We start from the raw sequence: 22,139 nt of genomic DNA, 5'->3' as shown, positions 1-22,139 counted from the left end.
CAACTTGAAAACCTAACAGTAACATTTTATATACACAATGAAAGTCTATATATAATGTGGTAACAGACACAATTATAACAATATGTAACATGTATAGTATTTGCCGTATTTTGATCATTTTAATAATTGCCGGAACTAATTATTCGGCGCATTTATTTCTGTTTCCATAGCAGCGCACTTCCAACTTCCAGTGTGTTTGTGCTAGGGTTGTTTCGATACCAATGTTTTGGATAGCAAAATGAATTTCAATAAATTTATATACTTTTTTATATAAAGGGGTCCACAAAAACATGGCATTATTGGCATTATTTTAACCAAAAAACTTAGGGTACATCAAACATTGTTATGATCCGCCACCTGGATCATATAAATAAATGATAAATGGGTTGTACTTGTATAGCGATTTTCTACCTTCAAGGTACTCAAAGCGCTTTGACACTACTTCCACATTTACCCATTCACACACACATTCACACACTGATGGGGGGAGCTGCCATGCAAGGCGCTAACCAGCACCCATCAGGAGCAAGGGTGAAGTGTCTTGCTCAGGACACAACGGACGTGACGAGGTTGGTACTAGGTGGGGATTGAACCGGGGACCCTCGGGTTGCGCACGGCCACTCTTCCACTGCGCCACGCCGTCCCTTAATATATATATTGTTTTGGTTTCTGAGTCCTTTTGTGTATTGTCGATCGTTTTGGACTCTTCCTGTTCTTAGTTTTTGCACTTCCTGTTTTATCTTGTTACCATGGTTTCGCCTTTGTTCCACCTGCTATGCTTTTTGACGCATACCTGTGGTAATTCTTTGCTTAAGTATTTAAGCCTGCCTTCGACCTCAGTTCATTCTTGATCCATTGTTTGCTTCATGCAACACTCACGTTGGCACATCCAAGTCTTGGTGTCTTTGCTAAGTAGCTCCTTAGCTTCTGGTGCGCTCGGCACGCTACTGTTGGACTCTCTGACTCCATGCTAAGTTGGAGCTTAGCTTACCGTGCGAAGGCACACGATTTATTTTGCCTTTTGTACCAGTGTTATTTTATCATTTTTATATAAAAACCACGCTCTTACCTGCTATTGCGGCCTGTCTAGTCCTCGTGCATCTTGGGGTGACTCCACACGCATCACTATGTGCTTCCAACATGACAAACATATGTTTTTTATTGCAATCGAAGAACAATTTTGTTCTTAAATAAAATAGTGAACGTACGAGAAAAGTTGTCTTTTATTAAGAAGTAAGCAAACAAAGGCTCCTAATTTGTCTTTTCATGTATGCAGTAACATTTATCATTATATTCTTTTGGCAAAATTATAAAGGACAAGCTGTAAAAAGTGATTATTAATCTACTTGTTCATTTATTGTTAATATCTGGTTACTTTCTGTTTCAACATGTTCTATCTACACTTCTGTTAAAATATAATAAACACTTATTCTTCTGTTGTTTGATACTTTACATTAGTTTTGGGTGATACCACAAATTTAGGTATCGATCCGATACCAACTAGTTACTGGATCATGTCATCATTTCTCATGTGTCCAGGGACGTATTTCCCGAGTGTCTGAATATAATATGAATTAAAAAGAAAAAATATTTTGTGACAATATAAAATATAGAACTAATCATAGTAGTATCAATGAGATACGCTCCTGTACTTGGTATCATTACAGTGGATGTTAGGTGTAGATCCACCAATGGTGTTTGTTTACATTTTGACGCCAGTGAGATACGATGTGTAGTGAAGCATGTTTAGCTATTCCTCTTCCTGCAGGGATGATACTTGTAAGGAACTAACTTTATTTGTCGCCATGGAGGCGAGGATTAATTGTTCAGAAGAAGCTAAAACACTGCCGATTGCGGACGGACATTAGCCGCTAACAAGCTAGCCAAGTTTTAAAGCATCTCTTCCTGAGGGCCATGAAGTGATTTACGTGGACCCCGACTTAAACAAGTTGAAAAACTGTTTTGGGTGTTACCATTTAGTGGTCAATTGTACGGAATATGTACTGTACCGTGCAATCTACTAATAAAAGTTTCAATCAATCAATCAATAAAAGGGCGTTTCAGTGTTAGAGCTTAACCTTTATCTTCAGTTTTTAAGCTAAATCGCATCCATTCTCCCTTTTCTGTCTACACACTATGTCTGCTTGTAAGTACTCTGTGATTGTGCGCTGCCAAACATGCTCCTCTGCTCGTAAAACCAGCAATGTCACGACGTGAGGACATGGCGCCGTCATGCCTGTAAAAAACAAATACTTTTGAAACAGAGTATAGTACCGCGTTACTATACTAGTACCGGTATACCGTATAACCCTAGTTCTTACTTCCGGATACAAAACGCTCGTGTGTGTTCTAATCATGGCAAACTTTGTAAAAAACAACAAAGACCACTATTTTTGGACAAATGAGTATTCACAACCTTATATTTTTGAAGCTGAATTATTGGAGGATGAACAACTGCTTCTGGAAGCCGGTAGAAAGGAAGAGTGAGACATTGGAGCAGACGGAAGCCGAGAGAGTGAGGTGAAAGTCACTCAAAGCTGCAAAATGTGGAATTTGAAGCCAGGGTCATGTCGACATAAATGGATTGCTTACCCAACATCGACAAGAAACGAGTTGGAAGGAGCGATATATTGATACACTCGATATATCGCGGGTTTGTCTCTGTGCGATATAGAAAATGACTATATCGCAAATCACTCGACTGAGACAGCCCTCGCAAAATTGACTAATGATCTATTGCTAACGATGGACTCTGATGCGTCATCTATGTTGCTGCTCCTCGATCTTAGCGCTGCTTTCGATACCGTCGATCATAATATTTTATTAGAGCGTATCAAAACACGAATTGGTATGTCGGACTCAGCCCTGTCATTGTTTAACTCTTATCTTACTGATAGGATGCAGTGTGTCTACCATAACAGTGTGACCTCGGACTATGTTAAGGTAACGTGTGGAGTTCCCCAGGGTTCGGTCCTTGGCCCTGTACTCTTCAGCATCTACATGCTGCCGCTGGGTGACGTCATACGCAAATACGGTATTAGCTTTCACTGTTATGCTGATGACACCCAACTCTACATGCCCCTAAAGCTGACCAACACGCCGGACTGTAGTCAGTTGGAAGCGTGTCTTAATGAAATTAAACAATGGATGTCCGCTAACTTTTTGCAACTTAATGCCAAAAAAACGGAAATGCTGATTATCGGTCCTGCTAGACACCGACCTCTATTTAATAATACAACTTTAACATTTGACAACCAAATAATAAAACAAGGTGACTCTGTAAAAAATCTGGGTATTATCTTCGACCCAACTCTCTCCTTTGAGTCACACATTAAAAGCGTTACTAAAACGGCCTTCTTTCATCGCTAAAATTCGCTCCATTTTGTCCACTAAAGACGCCGAGATCATTATCCATGCGTTTGTTACGTCTCGTCTCGATTACTGTAACGTATTATTTTCGGGTCTCCCCATGTCTAGCATTAAAAGATTACAGTTGGTACAAAATGCGGCTGCTAGACTTTTGACAAGAACAAGAAAGTTTGATCATATTACGCCTGTACTGGCTCACCTGCACTGGCTTCCTGTGCACTTAAGATGTTACTTTAAGGTTTTACTACTTACGTATAAAATACTACACGGTCTAGCTCCAGCCTATCTTGCCGATTGTATTGTACCGTATGTCCCGGCAAGAAATCTGCGTTCAAAAGACTCCGGCTTATTAGTGATTGCTAGAGCCCAAAAAAAGTCTGCGGGCTATAGAGCGTTTTCCGTTCGGGCTCCAGTATTCTGGAATGCCCTCCCGGTAACAGTTCGAGATGCTACCTCAGTAGAAGCATTTAAGTCTCACCTTAAAACTCATCTGTATACTCTAGCCTTTAAATAGACCTCCTTTTTAGACCAGTTGATCTGCCGCTTCTTTTCTTTCTCCTATGTCCCCCTCTCCCTTGTGGAGGGGGTCCGGTCCGATGACCATGGATGAAGTACTGGCTGTCCAGAGTCGAGACCCAGGATGGACCGCTCGCCTGTATCGGTTGGGGACATCTCTACGCTACTGATCCGCTTGAGATGGTTTCCTGTGGACGGGACTCTCGCTGCTGTCTTGGATCCGCTTGAACTGAACTCTCGCGGCTGTGTTGGAGCCACTATGGATTGAACTTTCACAGTATCATGTTGGACCCGCTCGACATCCATTGCTTTCGGTCCCCTAGAGGGGGGGGGTTGCCCACATCTGAGGTCCTCTCCAAGGTTTCTCACAGTCAGCATTGTCACTGGCGTCCCACTGGATGTGAATTCTCCCTGCCCACTGGGTGTGAGTTTTCCTTGCCCTTTTGTGGGTTCTTCCGGGGATGTTGTACTCGTAATGATTTGTGCAGTCCTTTGAGACATTTGTGATTTGGGGCTATATAAATAAACATTGACTGATTGATTGATATTCGAGTATACGTTCAACGCAGTTGTTTTTAGCTGCTGGCATTACACTGCATGCATTTTCCACTCTTTCTTGTCTGTCCTTCTCACAGACAGCAAGCGCACCTTCTTACATATGTCACATACGTATACGCCCTCGCGGAGCAGAGAGGTAGCAGCATGGGTAACATTAGCCGTGGTGCGAGTGGTATTATGAGAGAAAGAAGGTGCGAAACTGGTAACAAATGAAAGAAGAATTAATTCCCATGAAAAACAGTAGGGAGTCCATCGTCTGGCGGTGGTTTGGCTTCAAGTGGGAATATGTCGAACAGACAACCGTAATTTGTCAAGTATGCGGCAAAAGGTTTGCTACAAAAAGTAGCATTACTGCTAATATGTAGCATCATTTGAAAAGTCACCTGCAAGAGAATGAAGAGTGCTTACTCCACATGTCAACATCTCCAATAGGTGCAACACGCCCACACCATCAAAATGCAGAGGCAAACACTTCCAGATCAACATCGTATGAAAAAAATTGTCAACAACAAAAGGAGATAATGTCCGCAGGAACCTACCACATAGCAAAGGACGGACACTATTTGATTTCCTATTATGAATCTCATTTTTATTTGACAGTTATTGAAATATCTTGTGTGACATCATGCACAAAAGTGCACTTCATTTGTTTTTAACTATTGTAGTGGCGTTCTGTACAAAAAAAATGCACTTTAAATTAGTATTGTTTTGATATGTCATCTTAGTGACATCATGCACAAAAGTGCACTCATAGCTTGTTTTAAAATGTCTCTGACAATCTTGCACTTTCTGTTTAGAAATGACATGAATGTTTGTGCCACTGCTTAATAACTGTTTAATAAATACAGTTTTGGTCAATTGACTTAGTTGTGATTTCCCTCTCTGTATGAAAGTTTAAAATGAGCATATATTAATGCAGTATGAAGAAGAATGTTTTAATGTAGACACATAGAAACATCATACTGCTGTGATTATATGCATCAAGTGTTCATTCAAGGCTAAGGCAAAATATGGAAATATATATCGTGTATCGTGATATGGCCTAAAAAAAGGCCATATCGCCCACCCCTATGTGTTGTTTTAAGTTATTTTTCTGCTCAATTTCGTTAATTAAAGGGCAACATTATCACCAGACCTATGTAAGCGTCAATATGTACCGTGATGTTGCAGAAAAAAGACCACATGTTTTTTAACCGGTTTCCGAACTCTAAAAGGGTGAATTTGGCGATTTAAACGCCTTTCAATTGTTCGCCTGTCGGAGCGATGACCTTTCACCTGTGACGTCACGCCGTGAAGCAATCCGCCATTTTCTCAAACACATTACACACACCAAGTCAAATCAGCTCTGTTATTTTCCGTTTTTTCGACTGTTTTCCGGTACCTTGGAGACATCATGCCTCGTCGGTGTGTTGTCGGAGGGTGTAACAACACGAACAGAGACGGATTCAAGTTGCACCAGTGGTCAAAAGATGCGAAAGTCCCTCGTTTGTTCTGCACACTTTACCGACGACAACTATGCTACGACAGAGATGGCAAGAATGTGTGGATATCCTGCGACACTCAAAGCAGATGCATTTCCAACCATAAATTCAACGAAATCACAAAGGTGAGTTTTGTTGATGTTATTGACTTATGTGGAGTGTGCTAATCAGACATATTTGATCACGGCATGACTGCAAGCTAATCGATGCTAACATGCTATTTAGGCTAGCTGTATGTACATATTGCATCATTATGCCTCCTTTGTAGCTATATTTGCATCCAGCCTTTCCCTCCACCCACATTTAATGCCAAACAAACACATACCAATCGTTGGTTAGAAGGCGATCGCCGAATTCGTCCTCGCTGTCTGTCGTGATATGGCTCAAAAGCTTCTGTTTCTTCTTTATATCGTTTTCGGTACCTGCCTCCACACTCCAACCATCAGTTTCAATACATGCGTAGTCTGTTGAATCGCTTACGGCGCTGAAATCCGAGTCTGAATCCGAGCTAATATCGCTATACCTTTCTTTGCTATCCGCCATGTTTGTTTCTGTGTGGTCACGCTGTAACGTCACAGGATAATGGACGAGTGGATATAACGACGGTTAAATCAGGCACTTTGAAGACTTTTTTCGGGATATTGCGTGATGGGTAAAGTAGAGCGTCTACTGTGTGAATTATTTGGTCGCATTTACGCATGGTATTTACACCGCACAGGAGCAGAAATTAGTCCGCCAGAAAGCTGAGACCTGTGTTTGTGTGTGTTTTGTGTTTCCAACACAGGTATGTGGATTTGTGCATTATAATTTTTTTCTGATATAACCTTTTATGTTAATGTAATTTAAATGTATTATAATTTTTTTTTTTTTTATGAATGAATGTTTTTTACTTCCTCTTGCTTCGGAATTTTGAGTCAGAAGGAGCATTTTGTGTTTCCAAAACAGGTTACCGATAAATGGTGAAACGACGGCATGGTGAAATGTCTTTTATTTAAAAAACTACACAAAGCACACTAAGACTCACTACACTAGCTACCAAAAACAAGCCAATTTTTATGTTAGAAAGCGAAAAACACTAAAACGTTTTGTCTTTTTGTGTCCTATATCGTGAACAATAGGCCAAAAAAAAAAAAAAGGGCAATTCCCTTACAAGTGCTATCTCCACCCCAACAACAAGATCCGTCAAACTCTCCTGAGGCAATGACAATAAAGACCCCCAGACACATCCCTGGGGAGGTACAGTATTTAGGACGAGTCCGACCGGTGAGAAGCCAAAAGGAAGACCGTGGGTCTCACAGTCATGTCTAAGGGAGAGCCCAGCACCCCCGATGAATAATCCGAGATAATTTCTTTCGTTACGGACGGACAGACAAATATTTATTTTTTACACAGACTGGGGTTATACTGGTATAGTATCACAGTGCTAATGAATCAAAAATGGTACTATACGCTGTTTATAAAGTACCAGTTTCCAATTAATTTATTTATACATTTTTTAACGGGCATGCCGCCGGGCCGTCACATTATGACGGATTTACGAGCAGAGCAGCATGTTTGGCAGCGCACAATCCCGGAGACACAGTGTGTAGACAGAAAATGGAAAACGGGTGCATTTTAGCCTAAAAGCTAAAGATAAAAATGAAGCTATACCACTGAAACAAAGGAAGAGGTGCTTTAAGACATGGCTAGCTAGCTAGAAGCAAAAATTAACCCACAGGCAGCAGTGTTTTAGCTACTTCTAAATCCCTAATCCTGGCCTCCACGGCGACAAATAAAGTAAGTTTCTTACAAGTATCAACCCTGCAGGACGAGGAATAGTTAAACATGCTTCACTACATGTCAGGTTTGCCCCTGACAGTTTGGTTGTGTTTTAGTTTTTTCCTGTGTGTGTGTAGTATTTCCTGTCAGCTCTCTTATTTTGTCTGTTTCCTGTTTTTCTCCCTGAGCGCTGTATCCCCCAACTGCGGCTGATTGGCACCTGGCCACACCTGGTGTCAATCAGCCCGCTCCTAGTTTTACCTGCTTTGTTCCTCCAGTCAGTGCTGGATTATTGTCGCTCCTGTCGTGTAGTGTCATGTCTTGTCAGGTATTGTCGTCGCTACCTGTCGTGTCGTATCATGTCGTGTCAATGCAGCGTTGCGGTAAGCTATATTTGATAGTGGTTTGTAGCATACTGTCTTTTGTTTTTTATATTATAAGTACGACTTCTGTTTCCTGCTCGATACCTGCTAGCTTCCACGCTAGGCCTTTGTGTTTGTTATCCACCTCGTGCGCGCTTTTTGTTGTACCCCTTTGGTTTGTTCTTGTTTTAGTATTTTTATTAAATCATGTTTTCCTATCCAATGCCTGGCTCCATCTCTGCATCTTGGGATTCGCCACAAAATAGCTCTGACAATACACACCATAGGAGGATACAATAGCTCACGCTTGCGCGCCTGATCGTAAACAACGTATATTGGTGGATTTACACCTGACATTCACTGTAATGATACCAAGTACATGAGCGTATCTAGTCGATAATACTGTGATTACATTGGTAATTTTTCATGACTTATGCAGATCCCAAATACAGATCAATAGACATTAGAAGGTAAGAAAAGTTGCTTTTGCATAATATTGCGAAACAAAACGGCAGATAATACGTCTTACCTTATACACACACCATAATAATACTCGCATGTTTAATGCGCCGACAATCCATCAAGCGGTGCGGCTTCATAGCTTACCGAAGTCGCACTAAAACATTTTGATAGATTTTTGTGTAATGTTCTATATTTTCAATGGAACATATAAAATGTTGGTGTTTTCTACTTGGGTCATATTGCAGTCTACACATTTATGTTATGTTTGACTGCCATCTACTGGTCACACTTATCATTACACCATGTACCGAATAAAGTTGTTTCGAGCTCGGTAAGCATTACCAGAAGTTTTTCGTACATTAGGCGCACCGGGTTATAAGGCGCACTGTCGAGTTTTGGGAGAAAAAAAATGATTTTAAGTGCGCCTTATAGTCCGGAAGATATGGTAATTTATTTTACTCACCACATGACACACCAATGGCAATTATTACTATTACATAAATATTACTATTACAAAAATAAACTAACAGAGCTTCTTAGAGAGGAATACAACATTTAGATTTGTACATAAATAAACATCTGTTTGAAAATGTTTCTACATAAGGTGAATGTTTTTGAATGTCTTTGAAACCTACCAAGAGTAAGGTTCGTAAAACTCCACTGTGTTGGGGTGGGAAGCAAAATTAATATGTTCTGTTTTCTTTCATGTATGGTAACTGACAGAAATATATTTTTCTAACCGAAGGACTTCAGAGCGGAGAGAAGGCAGGATCTGCCCAATTTCCAGACAACCTCTTTTGGAAACTCCTTTTTTACAAATGTCTTTTTGAACTGTTTTACGAACCTCTTTTTGAACTCGTTTACGAGCTTTTCTGTGAAGTGTTCTGTACCCAAAGGCAACGCTGTTTACGACCCACTTCCCTCTGGAAGCAGCTGTGGTCATGTGGTCAGCCAAAGTCAAATAAAGAAGAAGGTGTATAATCTTTTGCCAGAGCGTGCTGAGATACTGTACAAGGGTACAGTGTACAGACGACCCTCTTTAATATTGAGTCCAAATTGAATTTTGTCTCTGTTTGATTCTTTGCTTCTTGTCTTGTTTAATAGATGTTTCAACCTGACAGTGAATGTTATTCATATATTTTTCCAGTTATCGTCTTAATCACAAACCTGTATCAAGCACAAGATGTTAAGTTGAAAAAAAGTCCGTGCCTCACCATCCATGCACCTGACCACATATCATGGCAGCTAATTCAATCAATCAATGAATGTTTATTTATATAGCCCCAAATCACAAATGTCTCAAAGGACTGCACAAATCATTACGACTACAACATCCTCGGAAAAACCCACAAAAGGGCAAGGAAAACTCACACCCAGTGGGCAGGGAGAATTCACATTCAGTGGGACGCCCCTTTTAAGCCCCTTTTGTTATTAACGTCCTACTTTATGACAGTTTTTTATCGGCGTTCTCGCCTCCGACTAACTAGGTGAGTCACGTTCAGCAGTGAGACGTTGAAGTTTGGCATCTTTCACGGCTGATTAGCCACGGGAAGGGCTGATAAATCACAGGCCGCTCATTAAGTTGCTTTTGCACGCAGTATTTATTTTATTTCGCTCCGCTGACTTTAACTGGTGTTCACTTGGTTAATAAGCTTGTTTTACGGGGCGCACTGAGCATCAGCACGTCCAATTTGTTAGCTGTTGGCACTCTTTTGATTTTAATCGCAGCTGAGAGCTGCTGTAAATTTGCCCGCGCTCTTGTTTCCATGAAGAGATGTTGTCATTTATTGTTATTGCATTCATCAGCGAGGAAACGAGCGAACATCTTTGCCGCGTTTCCAGTAAAGCCGAGCTGACCGGTGTCTGCTCGCATTGACCTACGCTCTGATTCATCCTTTTTTACGCGTCGGACCCTGAAGGACTCGCATTACCTTTGAGGCCCGGAGAACCTCGCTGTCCAGGAATTCCTGGGTATCCTGGAGTGCCAGTCCTGCCGGGGTGACCTGGAATTCCCAAGGAGCCTTTAGGCCCCGGTGCTCCTGGCTCACCGGGGAGTCCTTTCGCATTTTGGCACGGTTCACACCTGGCGGAAGAGTCCATGGACCGGAGCAGTGCAGGGAGTTGAACTGAAGGGCAGAGTCAAGCATCATTGAAATATTAGCGTAGAACTAGTGCTGTCTCGATACCAATATTTTGGTACCGGTACTGGTACCAAAATTACAAACCCCGTTTCCCTATGAGTTGGAAAATTGTGTTAGATGTAAATATAAACGGAATACAATGATTTGCAAATCATTTACAACCCATATTCAGTTTAATTTGCTACAAAGACAACATATTTGATGTTCAAACTGACAAAATATGATTTTTTTTTGCAAATAATCATTAACTTTAGAATTTGAGGCCAGAAACACGTGGCAAACAAGTTGGGAAAAGTGGAAATAAACACTGATAAAGTTGAGGAATGCTCATCAAACACTTATTTGGAACATCCCACAGGTGTGCAGGCTAATTGGGAACAGGTGGGTGCCATGATTGGGTATAAAAACAGCTTCCCAAAAAATGCTCAGTCTTTTACAAGAAAGGATGGGACGAAGTACACCCCTTTGTCCACAACTGCGTGAGCAAATAGTCAAACAGTTTAAGAACAACGTTTCTCAAAGTTCAATTGCAAAAAATTTAAGGATTTTAACATCTACGGTCCATAATACCATCAAAAGGTTCAGAGAATCTGGAGAAATCACTCCAAGTAAGCGGCATGGCCGGAAACCAACATTTAATGATCATGACCTTCGATCCCTCAGACGGCACTGTATCACAAAACAACAATCTGTAAAGAATATCACCGCATGGGCTCAGGAATACTTCAGAAAACCACTACCACTAAATACAGTTTGTCGCTACAACTGTAAGTGCAAGTTAAAGCTCTACTATGCAAAGCGAAAGCCATTCATCAACAAAATCCAAAAACGCCGCCGGCTTCTCGGGAGACGCTCCTTCCTGGTGAAATACAGTAGAGGCCAAAAGTTTCGACACATCTTCTCATTCACAACCCTATTGATAAAGCAAGAAATTCCACTAATCAACCTGTGAAATGAAAACCATTTCAGTTGACTACTGTCATGTCTTTGTGATCATGTTCTGTTTAGTTATGTTCTGTTTTGTTTTTGACTCCATTAGTTGCTGTTTTTGCAAACCCTGGTTTGTTTTAGTTTCCATGACAACCATTAGTTTCACCTGGCTCATTTGTTTGGACTCAGGCACCTGTCAATAATAACAGCACTATTTGAGCGTGTAGTTGCCTGGCAGTCGGCCTGGTGACATCACCCTCTACACACCCTTGATACCTGATTGCTCACTTCTTGCCTTCTTGCTTTTCACGTCACAGTGAGTGTTTTCGTTTTTGTTGTCCATAGTTCTGCCATTGTGCGAGTTTTTGTTTTCAGAGCCAAGTTTTGAACTTCTGCTGAGAGCGCCTTTCGTTTGTTCCTTTTTTGAGTTAATAATAAAAGATGTCATTACCTTCACGCCATGTCCGGTCCAGTCGATTTGCACCATGGTAAAACAAACCACACCATAGTCCCAGTCATGACAACTACCTCTTGAAGCTCATCGAGAGAATGCCAAGAGTGTGCAAAGCGGTAATCAGAGCAAAGTGTGTTTTTTTTCTCGAAGAGACGAGAAAATAAAACGTGTTTTCAGTTATTTCACCTTTTTTGTGTAAAGTACATACCTCCACATGTGTTCATTCATAGTTTTGATGCCTTTAGTGACAAAATGCAATGTAAATAGTAATGGAGATAAAGAAAACACATTGAAATGAGAAGGTGTGTCCAAACATTTGTGTCCTGTGTATATATATATATATATATATATGTATATTTTTATTTATTTGAATGTCTATTATTGATTATCCAAGTGTACAGGTGAATATGTATATATATATATATATATATATCTGTGTATATATATATATATATATATATATACAGAAATGTATCTATCTATCTATATATATATATATATATATATATATGTTAATTGGATTATCCAGAGAATAGTGCTCGATACCGTGGTAGAGCGCAATATGTATGTGTGGGAAAAATCTTAAGACTACTTCGACTCTACAGAACTGTTTCATGAGGGGTTCCCTCAATCGTCAGGATATTCTTCTGATGATTGAGATGAAACAGTTCTGTAGAGATGAAGTAGTCTTGTGATTTTTCCCCCACATATATATATATATATATATACATATATATATATATATATGTTTATTTATATATATATATATATTTATATGTATACATATATTTATACAGTTATATATTTATACACTCTTGGCATTCTCTTGATGAGCTTCAAGAAGTAGTCACCTGAAATGGTTTTTACTTCACAAGTGTGTTTGAAGCTCATCAAGAGTGTGCAAAGCAGTAATCAGTGCATAGGGTGGCTATTTTGAAGAAACTAGAATATAAAACGTGTTTTCAGTTATTTCACCTTTTTTTTGTAAAGTACATAACTCCACATGTGTTCATTCATAGTTTTGATGCCTTCAGTGACAATCTACAATGTAAATAGTCGTGGAAATAAAGAAAATGAATTGAATAAGAAGGTGTGTCCAAACTATTGGCCTGTACTGTTTTGATGGATCTTTATTGTCATTGCACAAGTACAAGGACATTTTCATTTCAGCACAAAGCCGTTCAAGATTAGACACACATTGTACAGCAGCACAGAACAGGAACGCTGATGGGTCGCCACATGGCGCCCCGTAAAAGGTGGGAAAAAGGTAGACGCTGGGGGAGTATGAGTCAAAAAGATTCAATCTCAGACTGGGCTCCTGAAGGGACTCAGACTGGAATGAGAAGAAAAAATATTCCGCAGCAAAGCTTGGTCTATCATACAACGTGGGGTGAAGCGTTGAAGGTGTGGGAAGGGAGGGAGGGTATATCTGTGTGTGTATGGCGTGTATTTTCCGTGGATGCATATGTGTGTGCGTGCCTGTAGCGTGTCTCTCCTCCGTGACCTTGGTGCTCTCGCAACCGCCAGTCAGTAGAAAGTCAACAACAACAAGTGTGTGTCCATTAGAGACAGAAAATGGGTCTGTTGTGTCTTCACTGCACTGTCCTTCAGGAGAGTCTCAAAGCCAGGGAAACAATCCAAACTAGACGAGGCAATTCCTGAAGGAATTGCGTGTGAATGCTCCAATGCTTAGATTGAACTGAGGTCCTGGAATTTGTTTAGCATTGTTGAAGTCGAGCATACAATTCCTTAACAGGCTGAATATTTTGAAATTCGAACAGTTTCAATCAGATGAAAAATGTGGGAGCTGTGAAACTTTGAAGAATGTCTCATTGATTTCAATGGGAATTTCCCCAAAAATGTGAGAATTTCGAGAAAAGTGGGATTTTTTTTTAAAATGGTAAAAAAAACTTGTAGGGTGTGAATGAGTTGAAATGGTTGGTGTTGGAATTTTTCAAATAGGTTGAAAAATGTTGAAGTACTAACATGTTGAATTGAGAAATGGTAATGGCATTCCTGGAATTTCGGGAAAACCAAGAATTTTTCCAGTTCAAAAAATTTTGTTTTGTATGCTGATTAAGAGGAACGTTTTGATGGTAGAACAGTTGAAGTGCGTTGAAAAATGCGGGAGGAGTAGTCGCCAGAAAAAAAGGGTGGAAATAGGGTTTTGGAAAACCAGGAATTCTGGAAAATTCGGGAATTTTTTTCAACTTGGAAAAAAAAGGTAATTTAAATTTCCAGGATGGTGGAATGTGTTGAAGGTGGAATGGTTTGAATCGGTTGGAAAATGTGGAAATGGTGGAAGTTTGAAAAATGGCCAATTCATTTTGAATAGGAAAAACGGCCCTGAAAACCTGGAGTTCTGGGAACATCTGGGATTTTTTAAAATGTGTCAAGGAAAAGCCCGTGATTCTTGAATAAGCTCAACAGTTTGACGTTGGGACGGTTTGAATCGCGTAAAAAACGTGGAAGGTAAAGCGTGCTAAAATCTGAAGAAGAAGAAGAAGAAGAAGAAGAAGAAGAAGAAGAAGAAGAAGAAGACGTTGATAAATAAATAGATGCATTTTGGTGTAGAAAAATAAATTTTGAATGTTTTGGAGCATTCACACAATTAGAATGTTTGTGTTTGAGAGCGAAAATAAAAATTGCTTTTCAGTCTTGTCTATTTCTGGTCCTGAAATTCATCCTGCAGGGCAGACGGTCCAATGTTATCCAAAATCACAAGTGTCCACAGTTCTGCCCGCATCCTCCAACCATTTGTGGCATCTTTAGGGTGCTTTGAAGGTTGCCAGCGTCTTTCAATTTGTCAAGAAAACCAGAGTTAAGCAGTTAGCATGGCTTCTTGTATCCCGCTATGATGTGTGGTGTAGCATATTAAGCTATTTCTCGTCCTCCAGCGATAATGCTAAATGTAATAAAGTTATTTTATTTGCCACCGTGGAGGCTGTAATTGGATTTGGATTTAGAAACCGCTTTGTGGTGTGCATATCCCTTTTGTCATGTTTTTTTGGTTAATTCACTCATTTCAAAATACAAATATATACAAAAAACCCAAAACCAGTGAATTTGGCAGAATACAGAATACAATAATTTGCAAATCCTTCCCAATTTATATTCAATTGAATAGACTGCAAAGACAAGATAATTAATGTTCGAACTGAGCAAATGTTTATTGGTTTTTTTTTTGCAAATAAACATTAACTTAGAATTTAATGGCAGAAACACATTGTAAAAAAGTTGGCACCGGGGCATTTTTACCACTGTGTTACATGGCCTTTCCTTTTAACACCACTCAGTAAAGAAACTCAGAACACTTTGCCACTTTGCATCAGGCTATCTTAGATGAGCTCAGGCCCAGCGAAGCTGGCGTCATTTCTGGGTGTTGTTGATAAATGCCGTTGGCTTTGCATAGTAGAGTTTTAACTTGCACCTACAGATGTAGCGACCAACTGTAGATAGATAGTACTTTATTGATTCCTTCAGGTGAGTTCCTTCCTGTAGTTACTGATGGTGGTTTTCTGAAGTGTTCCTGAGCCCATGTGGTGATATCCTGTACACACTGATGTCGCTTTTTGATGCAGTAACCCCTGAGAGATTGAAAGTGTTGCGTTTTGGACCTGTTCTTCCTTCGGTCAACGCCCCCATGTTCTTTTATGACACATAAACTGGTTTTAAATCAATCAGAGACAGAGGTTGCTCATTTTGATATTTTATAACCAAAGCGCCTTGGGAGATCAATCTAGATACAACATTTCAAAAGCACGGTCCAAATTGATTCTAATCCTAAAATAGCAGTTTCTCCCTCCTCACTCACTCTCACCCGTCCCTCTTCTTCTCCTCGCTACCTCGGACAGTTGAGATAACAAATTGTTATGTCTTAATTCCAACATTCCAAATTCAAGGTCAATGTAAAAGGCTCACACTTAAGCTGTTCTAAAATCTGACGAGGAAATAAAAAGACAACCAAATCCAACAAAAGTCACGGGCATTCAATGTTATGTGCAGTGATTTTTCCAGATTCTCTGAACATTTTGATTATATTACGGATCCCTAAATTCCTTGCAATAGCTGGTTGAGAAATGTTCTTCCTAAACTGTTGGACAATTTACTCACGCATTTGTTCACAAAGTGGTGACCCTCGCGCCATCCTTGTTCGTGAATTACTGAGCATTTCATGGAAGCTGCTTTTATACCCAATCATGGCACCCAACTGTTCCCAATAAGCCTGTTCACCTGTGGGATGGGAATCAGCAAATCCAAGTCCGAGTCTATGGTTCTCGCCCGGAAAAGGGTGGAGTGCCATTTCCGGGTTGGGGATGAGATCTTGCCCCAAGTGGAGGAGTTCAAGTACCTCGGAGTCTTGTTCACGAGTGAGGGAAGAGTGGATCGTGAGATTGACAGGCGGATCGGTGCAGCGTTATCAGAAATGCGGACGTTGTATCGATCCGTTGTGGTGAAGAAAAAGCTGAGCTGGAAGGCAAAGCTCTCAATTTACCGGTCGATCTATGTTCCCATTCTCACCTATAGTCATGAGCTTTGGGTTATGACGGAAAGGACAAGTTCACGGGTACAAGCGGCCAAAATGAGCTTGGGGTGGCGGGTCTCTCCCTTAGAGATAGGGTGAGAAACTCAAAGTAAACCCGCTGCTCCTCCACATCGAGATGAGCCAGATGAGGTGGTTCGGGCATCTGGTCAGGATGCCACCCGAACGCCTCCCTAGGGAGGTGTTTCGGTCACGTCTGACCGGTAGGAGGCCACAAAAAAGATCCAGGACACGCTGGGAAGACTATGTCTCCCGGCTGGCCTGGGAACAACTCGGGATTCCCCGAGAAGCGCTGGACGAAGTGGCTGGGGAGAGGAAAGTCTGGGGATCCCTGCTTAGTCTGATGCCCCCCGCGACCTGACCCGGATAAGCGGAAGAAGATGGACGAATGGACATGTGGGATGTTCCAAATAGGTGTTTGATAAGCATTCCTCAACTTCCTCAGTCTTTTTTGCCAATTGTGCCAGGTTTTTTTAAATATTTGCAAAAAATAACAACGTTTTCCAATTCGAACGTTAAGTATCTTGTCTTTGCAGTTTATTCAATTGAATATAAGTTGAAAAGTATTTGCAAATCATTGTATTGTGTTTTTTATTTACGATTTACACAATGTGCAGACTTCACTGTGTGGAGAGATGTAGCCGATGAGCCGACAGCGGGCTGGGGGGAAATGGTTGTCCTGACCAAGATGGCGGCTAGGAGGCGGGGCATGCTGCAGAGCGGAGAGGCAGGACACGCCTGGAGCGACACTGCAGCCATCAGCGTCAGGTGCGTACACCACACACCTGCGCTCAATCTCTACATCTTCTGCAGCAGCACAAAAGGGGCGAAGGAGGAACGATCGGGGCAGAAGTAGGAGAGGAAACACACGACGACAACGACCACGAGCACGAAGAAAGAGACCCAGAACAAGATGAGCCACCGAAAAGAGTTCCGCGACAAGCAGGAAGAGCCGGCGCACTAGAAATGGGCGCGACCGACTGGCAAGAAGACATGGTGATTGAAATAATAAACCAGAGTCAAACCTGCTATGATGCGTCCTGTAGTGATTTTCCCGGGAGACTCCCGAAGTTCAGTGCCCCTCCCGAATTTCTCCCGATTTCCACCCGGACAATAATATTGGGGGCGGGCCGTAAAAGCACTGCTTTTGGCGTTCTCTACATGTCGCCACGTCCGCTTTTCCTCCATACAAACAGCGTCACGGCCCACTCACATAATATATGTGGCTCATACACACACACACAAGTGTATGCAAAGCATACTTGGTCAACAGCCATACAGGTCACACTGAGGGTGGCCGTATAAACAACTTTAACACTTTTACAAATATACGCCACACTGTGAACCCACAGCAAACAAGAATGACAAACACATTTCGGGAGAACATCCGCACCGTAACACAACATAAACACAACAGAACAAATACCCAGAACCCCTTGCATCACTAACTCTTCCGGGACGCTACAATATACACCCCAGCTACCACCAAACCCTGCCCCAACTCAAACCCGCCGCCGAAAAGAGGCATTCAATTTGTATTTGTATTTTATTTGATATGCCTTTGATATTTTTTAATTATTATTATTAAAAACTCGATTTTGCATGTCACTATAAAGGTATATAAGCCTTGCTTGGTCAATATTCAATGCAAAACTTGTTTGGGTCCCTATTAAAGGATTAATAGTTCAACCTCGGCCCGCGGCTTTGTTCAGTTTTAAATTTTGGCCCACTCTGTATTTGAGTTTGACACCCCTGCACTATGGGCTTATACACACACACACATCCACAAAAAAATAATACGCCACACATACACCCCCCCGCCCCCCAATCCAATGGATGGTCAGCGCCTTAAAGCTGCGGCCTACCACCATGACCTTGAACTACCTTCCTTCTGTTGCTAGATATCTCGAGATGTATGTTGTAAAATGTATATGTGCTTTGCTATGGAGGTTTTTTTCCCACTCGAGACTGGGCCCCCTTAGGAGCCCAGTCTGGATTGTATTTTTTTACTCATCCTTCCCCAGCGTTTACCTTTATCCCATCTTTTACGGGGCACCTTATGGCGACCAATCAGCGTTCTTGTTCTGTAACCCTGTACACTGTTTGTTTGTCTAATCTTGAACAAGTTTGTGCTGAAAACAACATTTCCTTGTACTTGTTGCAATGACAATAAAGACCTACCTACCTACCTAATGCTATTGTTTATATTGGCGACGCATGCTGACATCAGTATGCATTATCACGATATGACGATACTATCTAGCGTTTGTCATATTTGTATCGTATATATGGCGTGTACCTTGCAACCCCCCATTCATTGTTGACTTAACGAGCAGAGCCAGTTCGTATGCAACAAAATGCTGAAATGCCATTCGACAGTCTTCATCACCATGGCAACCACATATGTTGCTGAGGACAAACAACAGGTGCTTTTTTTATTCAGAAAGGCAGCATGTCATGAAATTCTCCACGCCGCTCATGGGTTTCTGGCATTTTCCGCATAACCAATCAAGATCAATAGTACAGCTGTCCACTCCTCAGGTTTCCTCACCGCCTTGTCTGCCCTTTCATTACCGCTGATTGCTTCTGCTGTTTGACTTCCATTGGTAAAAGAAAGCGTCATTATTTCCTCCAAAATGCCTACCATAAAGTTCATTCCCATTATTCTTATCAGCTATTACTCAACCATAGCTTATTCTGCACCCGCAATACATCAATACTGGAGGCAACGGATTTTATTATTGTCTTTTTCATTGAAAAAAAATCAATTAAATATGAGAGAAACTCAGCAAAAGAAGTGTTATTCAGCATATTATTAAGTCACGTGAGGACTTTTAGGGGCAGAAACCAAATTATTCAAATCTTACCCAATAGTAGTTTTTGATTATGTTGACTTATTTTGTATTATTGACTTTATTTTGAACATGTACAAACCCCAAAACCAGTGAAGTTGTGTAAATCGTAAAGAAAAACAGAATTCCATGATTTGCAAATCCATTTCAACCTATATTCAATTGAATAGACTTCAAAGACAAGATACTTAACGTTTGAACTGGAAAACTTTGGGGATTTTTTGCAAATTTTAGCTTATTTGGAATTTTATGCCTGCAACATGTTTAAAAAAAGCTGGCACAGCTGAGAAAAAGACCTAGAAAGTCGAAGAATGCTCATCAAATACTTATTTGGAACCAGGGACGTGCACATGATTATAGAGGGGCAGGGGCTCAAAGTCAGAAAAGGGCAGGACATTTTTTTTGGGTCCTTTACACAATATGGAAATTAATGTAAAATAAAATTTGCTAATAGGAAGCTAACTACTTAGCTGTGTGTCCTTTGTAGGTAAAAGTGATTGCCATTTCTTTTGTGTAAACTAATTATTGTCATAATAAGTTAATTCACATTATCATAGGCTTGGAAGACATGAAAAGCAACAAAACACTGGTTTATTATTAGGCTACTTATTGTTAAACATAAGCACTTTGATATTGAACATTGAACAGTGCAACATGAACTTTGAAAAAAAATAAATAAATACCCAAATGGAAAAAACTTCAATGTGAAAATCTGTCCTTCTTCCCTTAACTTGATGAAAACCCCATCAAGTTGTAACTTATGGTCTTTCTCACTTAATGCTCAGACTAAACAACTGAAACGCAATACAACTTTATATCTTAACCTCTACTGTGAGAGAAATGTGATCCGCCATAAACACAGTGCATTTTATTTTGAAAATTAACCCGGTGTTTTATTTTGTATTTTGTACACTACTTCCTGTCCCGCACGATACGCTCTGCTCTGTGCGGACTTGATGTGCCGTGCTCAATTGATGTGCTGTGCTCCGACGTCCGGCAAACACAGAAGCTGACACATTGAATAATAGAATAATACAGCGTTTTTCCTGATATATTACCCATATTAGGTGCTGAATAAGTGGACAGCGACTGGACCATAACTCACAGGTTCAAGTTGCTCCACTGTCACGTCTCCTCAGGCCGCAGTTGGCTCTCTCTCCTCTCTCTCTCCCACTCACTCGCCCTCTCTCTCTCTCTCTCTCTCTGGCGGAAGCGAAGGCTTAAACAACCCGGTATTACAAGAAAACGTGGAGTTTTTGTACCGCTGTTTTTTTTGGTTTTTTTACATCCCTAACAGGAATTTATTAATGTTGTTTAAAGAAAAAAAAAAGAACACACACACACAGGCAGAGGGCACTTTTTAAGACAAGGCAAAAAAGGGCAGGGGCTCAAGCACCCATAGGGCCCTATGTGTGCACATGCCAGTTTGGAACATCCCACAGGTGAACAGGCTAATTGGGAACAGGTGGGTACCATGATTGTGTATAAAAGCAGCTTCCATGAAATGCTCAGTCATTCACAAACAAGGATGGGCCGAGGGTCACAACTTTGTGCACAAATGCGTGAGCAATTTGTCGAACAGTTTAAGAACAACATTTCTCAACGAACTGTTACAAGGAATTCAGGGATTTCACCATCCACGGTCCGTAATATCATTAAAATGCTCAGTAAATCTGGAAAAATCACTGCACTTATCATTGAATGCCCGTGACCTTCTATCCCTCAGGCGGTACTGCATCAACAAGGGACATCAGTGTGTAAAGGATATCACCACATAGGCTCAGGAACACTTCAGAAAACCACTGTGGGTAAGTACAGTTGGTCGCTACATATGTAAGTGCAAGATAAAACTCTACTACATTTACAAGAACACCCAGAAATGCAGCCGGCTTCGCAATTTAAGATAGACTAATGCAAAGTGGAAAAGAGTTCTGTGGTCTGACGAGTCCACATTTCAAATTGTTTCTTTAAACTGTGGATGTGGTGTCTTCCGGACCAAAGAGGAAAAGAACCATCTGGGCTGTTATAGGCGCAAAGTTCAAAAGCCAGCATCTGTGATGGTATGGGGGTGTATTAGTGCCCAAGGCATGGGTAACTTACACATCTGTGAAGGCACCATTATTGCTGAAAGGTGCATACAGGTTTTTGAATAACATATGTTGCCATCCAAGCAACGTCTGTTTCATGGACGCCCCTGTTTATTTCAGCAAGAATATGCCAAGCCACATTTTGCATGTAATAGTAAAAGAGTGCGGGTACTAGACTAGCCTGCCTGTAGTCCAGACCTGTCTCCCATTGAAAATGTGTGGCGTAATATGAAGCCTAAAATACCACAAGGGAGGCCCCGGACTGTTGAACAACTCAAGCTGTACATCAAGCAAGAATGGGAAAGAATTCAACCTGAGAAGCTTCAAAAATTAGTCTTCCCAGTTCCCAAACGTTTACTGAGTGTTTTTAAAAGGAAAGGCCAAGTAACACAGTGGTAAAAATGCCCTTGTGCCAACTTCGTTGCAATGTGTTGCTTCCATTAAATTCTAAGTTAATGTTTATTTGCAAAAAAAACATTTTGTTTCTCAGTTCTAACATTACAAATATTGTCTATGCAGTCTACTTTAATCCTCCGCGGTCGTCCGGTCGAAAAGGAGGAGGATTAGTAGTCGTTTTTAAAAAGACTTTAAATGCTGTCAGACCCACCTGCAATCCTCCTTTTCAA

The 22,139-nt window shown here is 40.9% G+C and overlaps 1 protein-coding gene across 1 annotated transcript in view; it reads right to left on the bottom strand.

Annotated features, from left to right (window-relative positions):
- The window catches only part of LOC133569664 (collagen alpha-1(XXI) chain-like), a 222,237-nt gene that overhangs the window by 11,095 nt on the left and 189,003 nt on the right, over positions 1–22,139 (bottom strand). Inside the window, exon 16 of the mRNA XM_061922174.1 lies at positions 10,438–10,632. Within this exon, the coding sequence (XP_061778158.1) occupies positions 10,438–10,632 (195 nt within the window). The remainder of the gene's footprint in view (positions 1–10,437; positions 10,633–22,139) is intronic.

Source organism: Nerophis ophidion, linkage group LG15 (assembly GCF_033978795.1).
Source record: "Nerophis ophidion isolate RoL-2023_Sa linkage group LG15, RoL_Noph_v1.0, whole genome shotgun sequence".
NCBI lineage: Eukaryota > Metazoa > Chordata > Actinopteri > Syngnathiformes > Syngnathidae > Nerophis > Nerophis ophidion.
The sequence above is the reverse complement of the archived record's forward strand: the minus strand, read 5'-3'. Positions and strand labels throughout refer to the sequence as shown.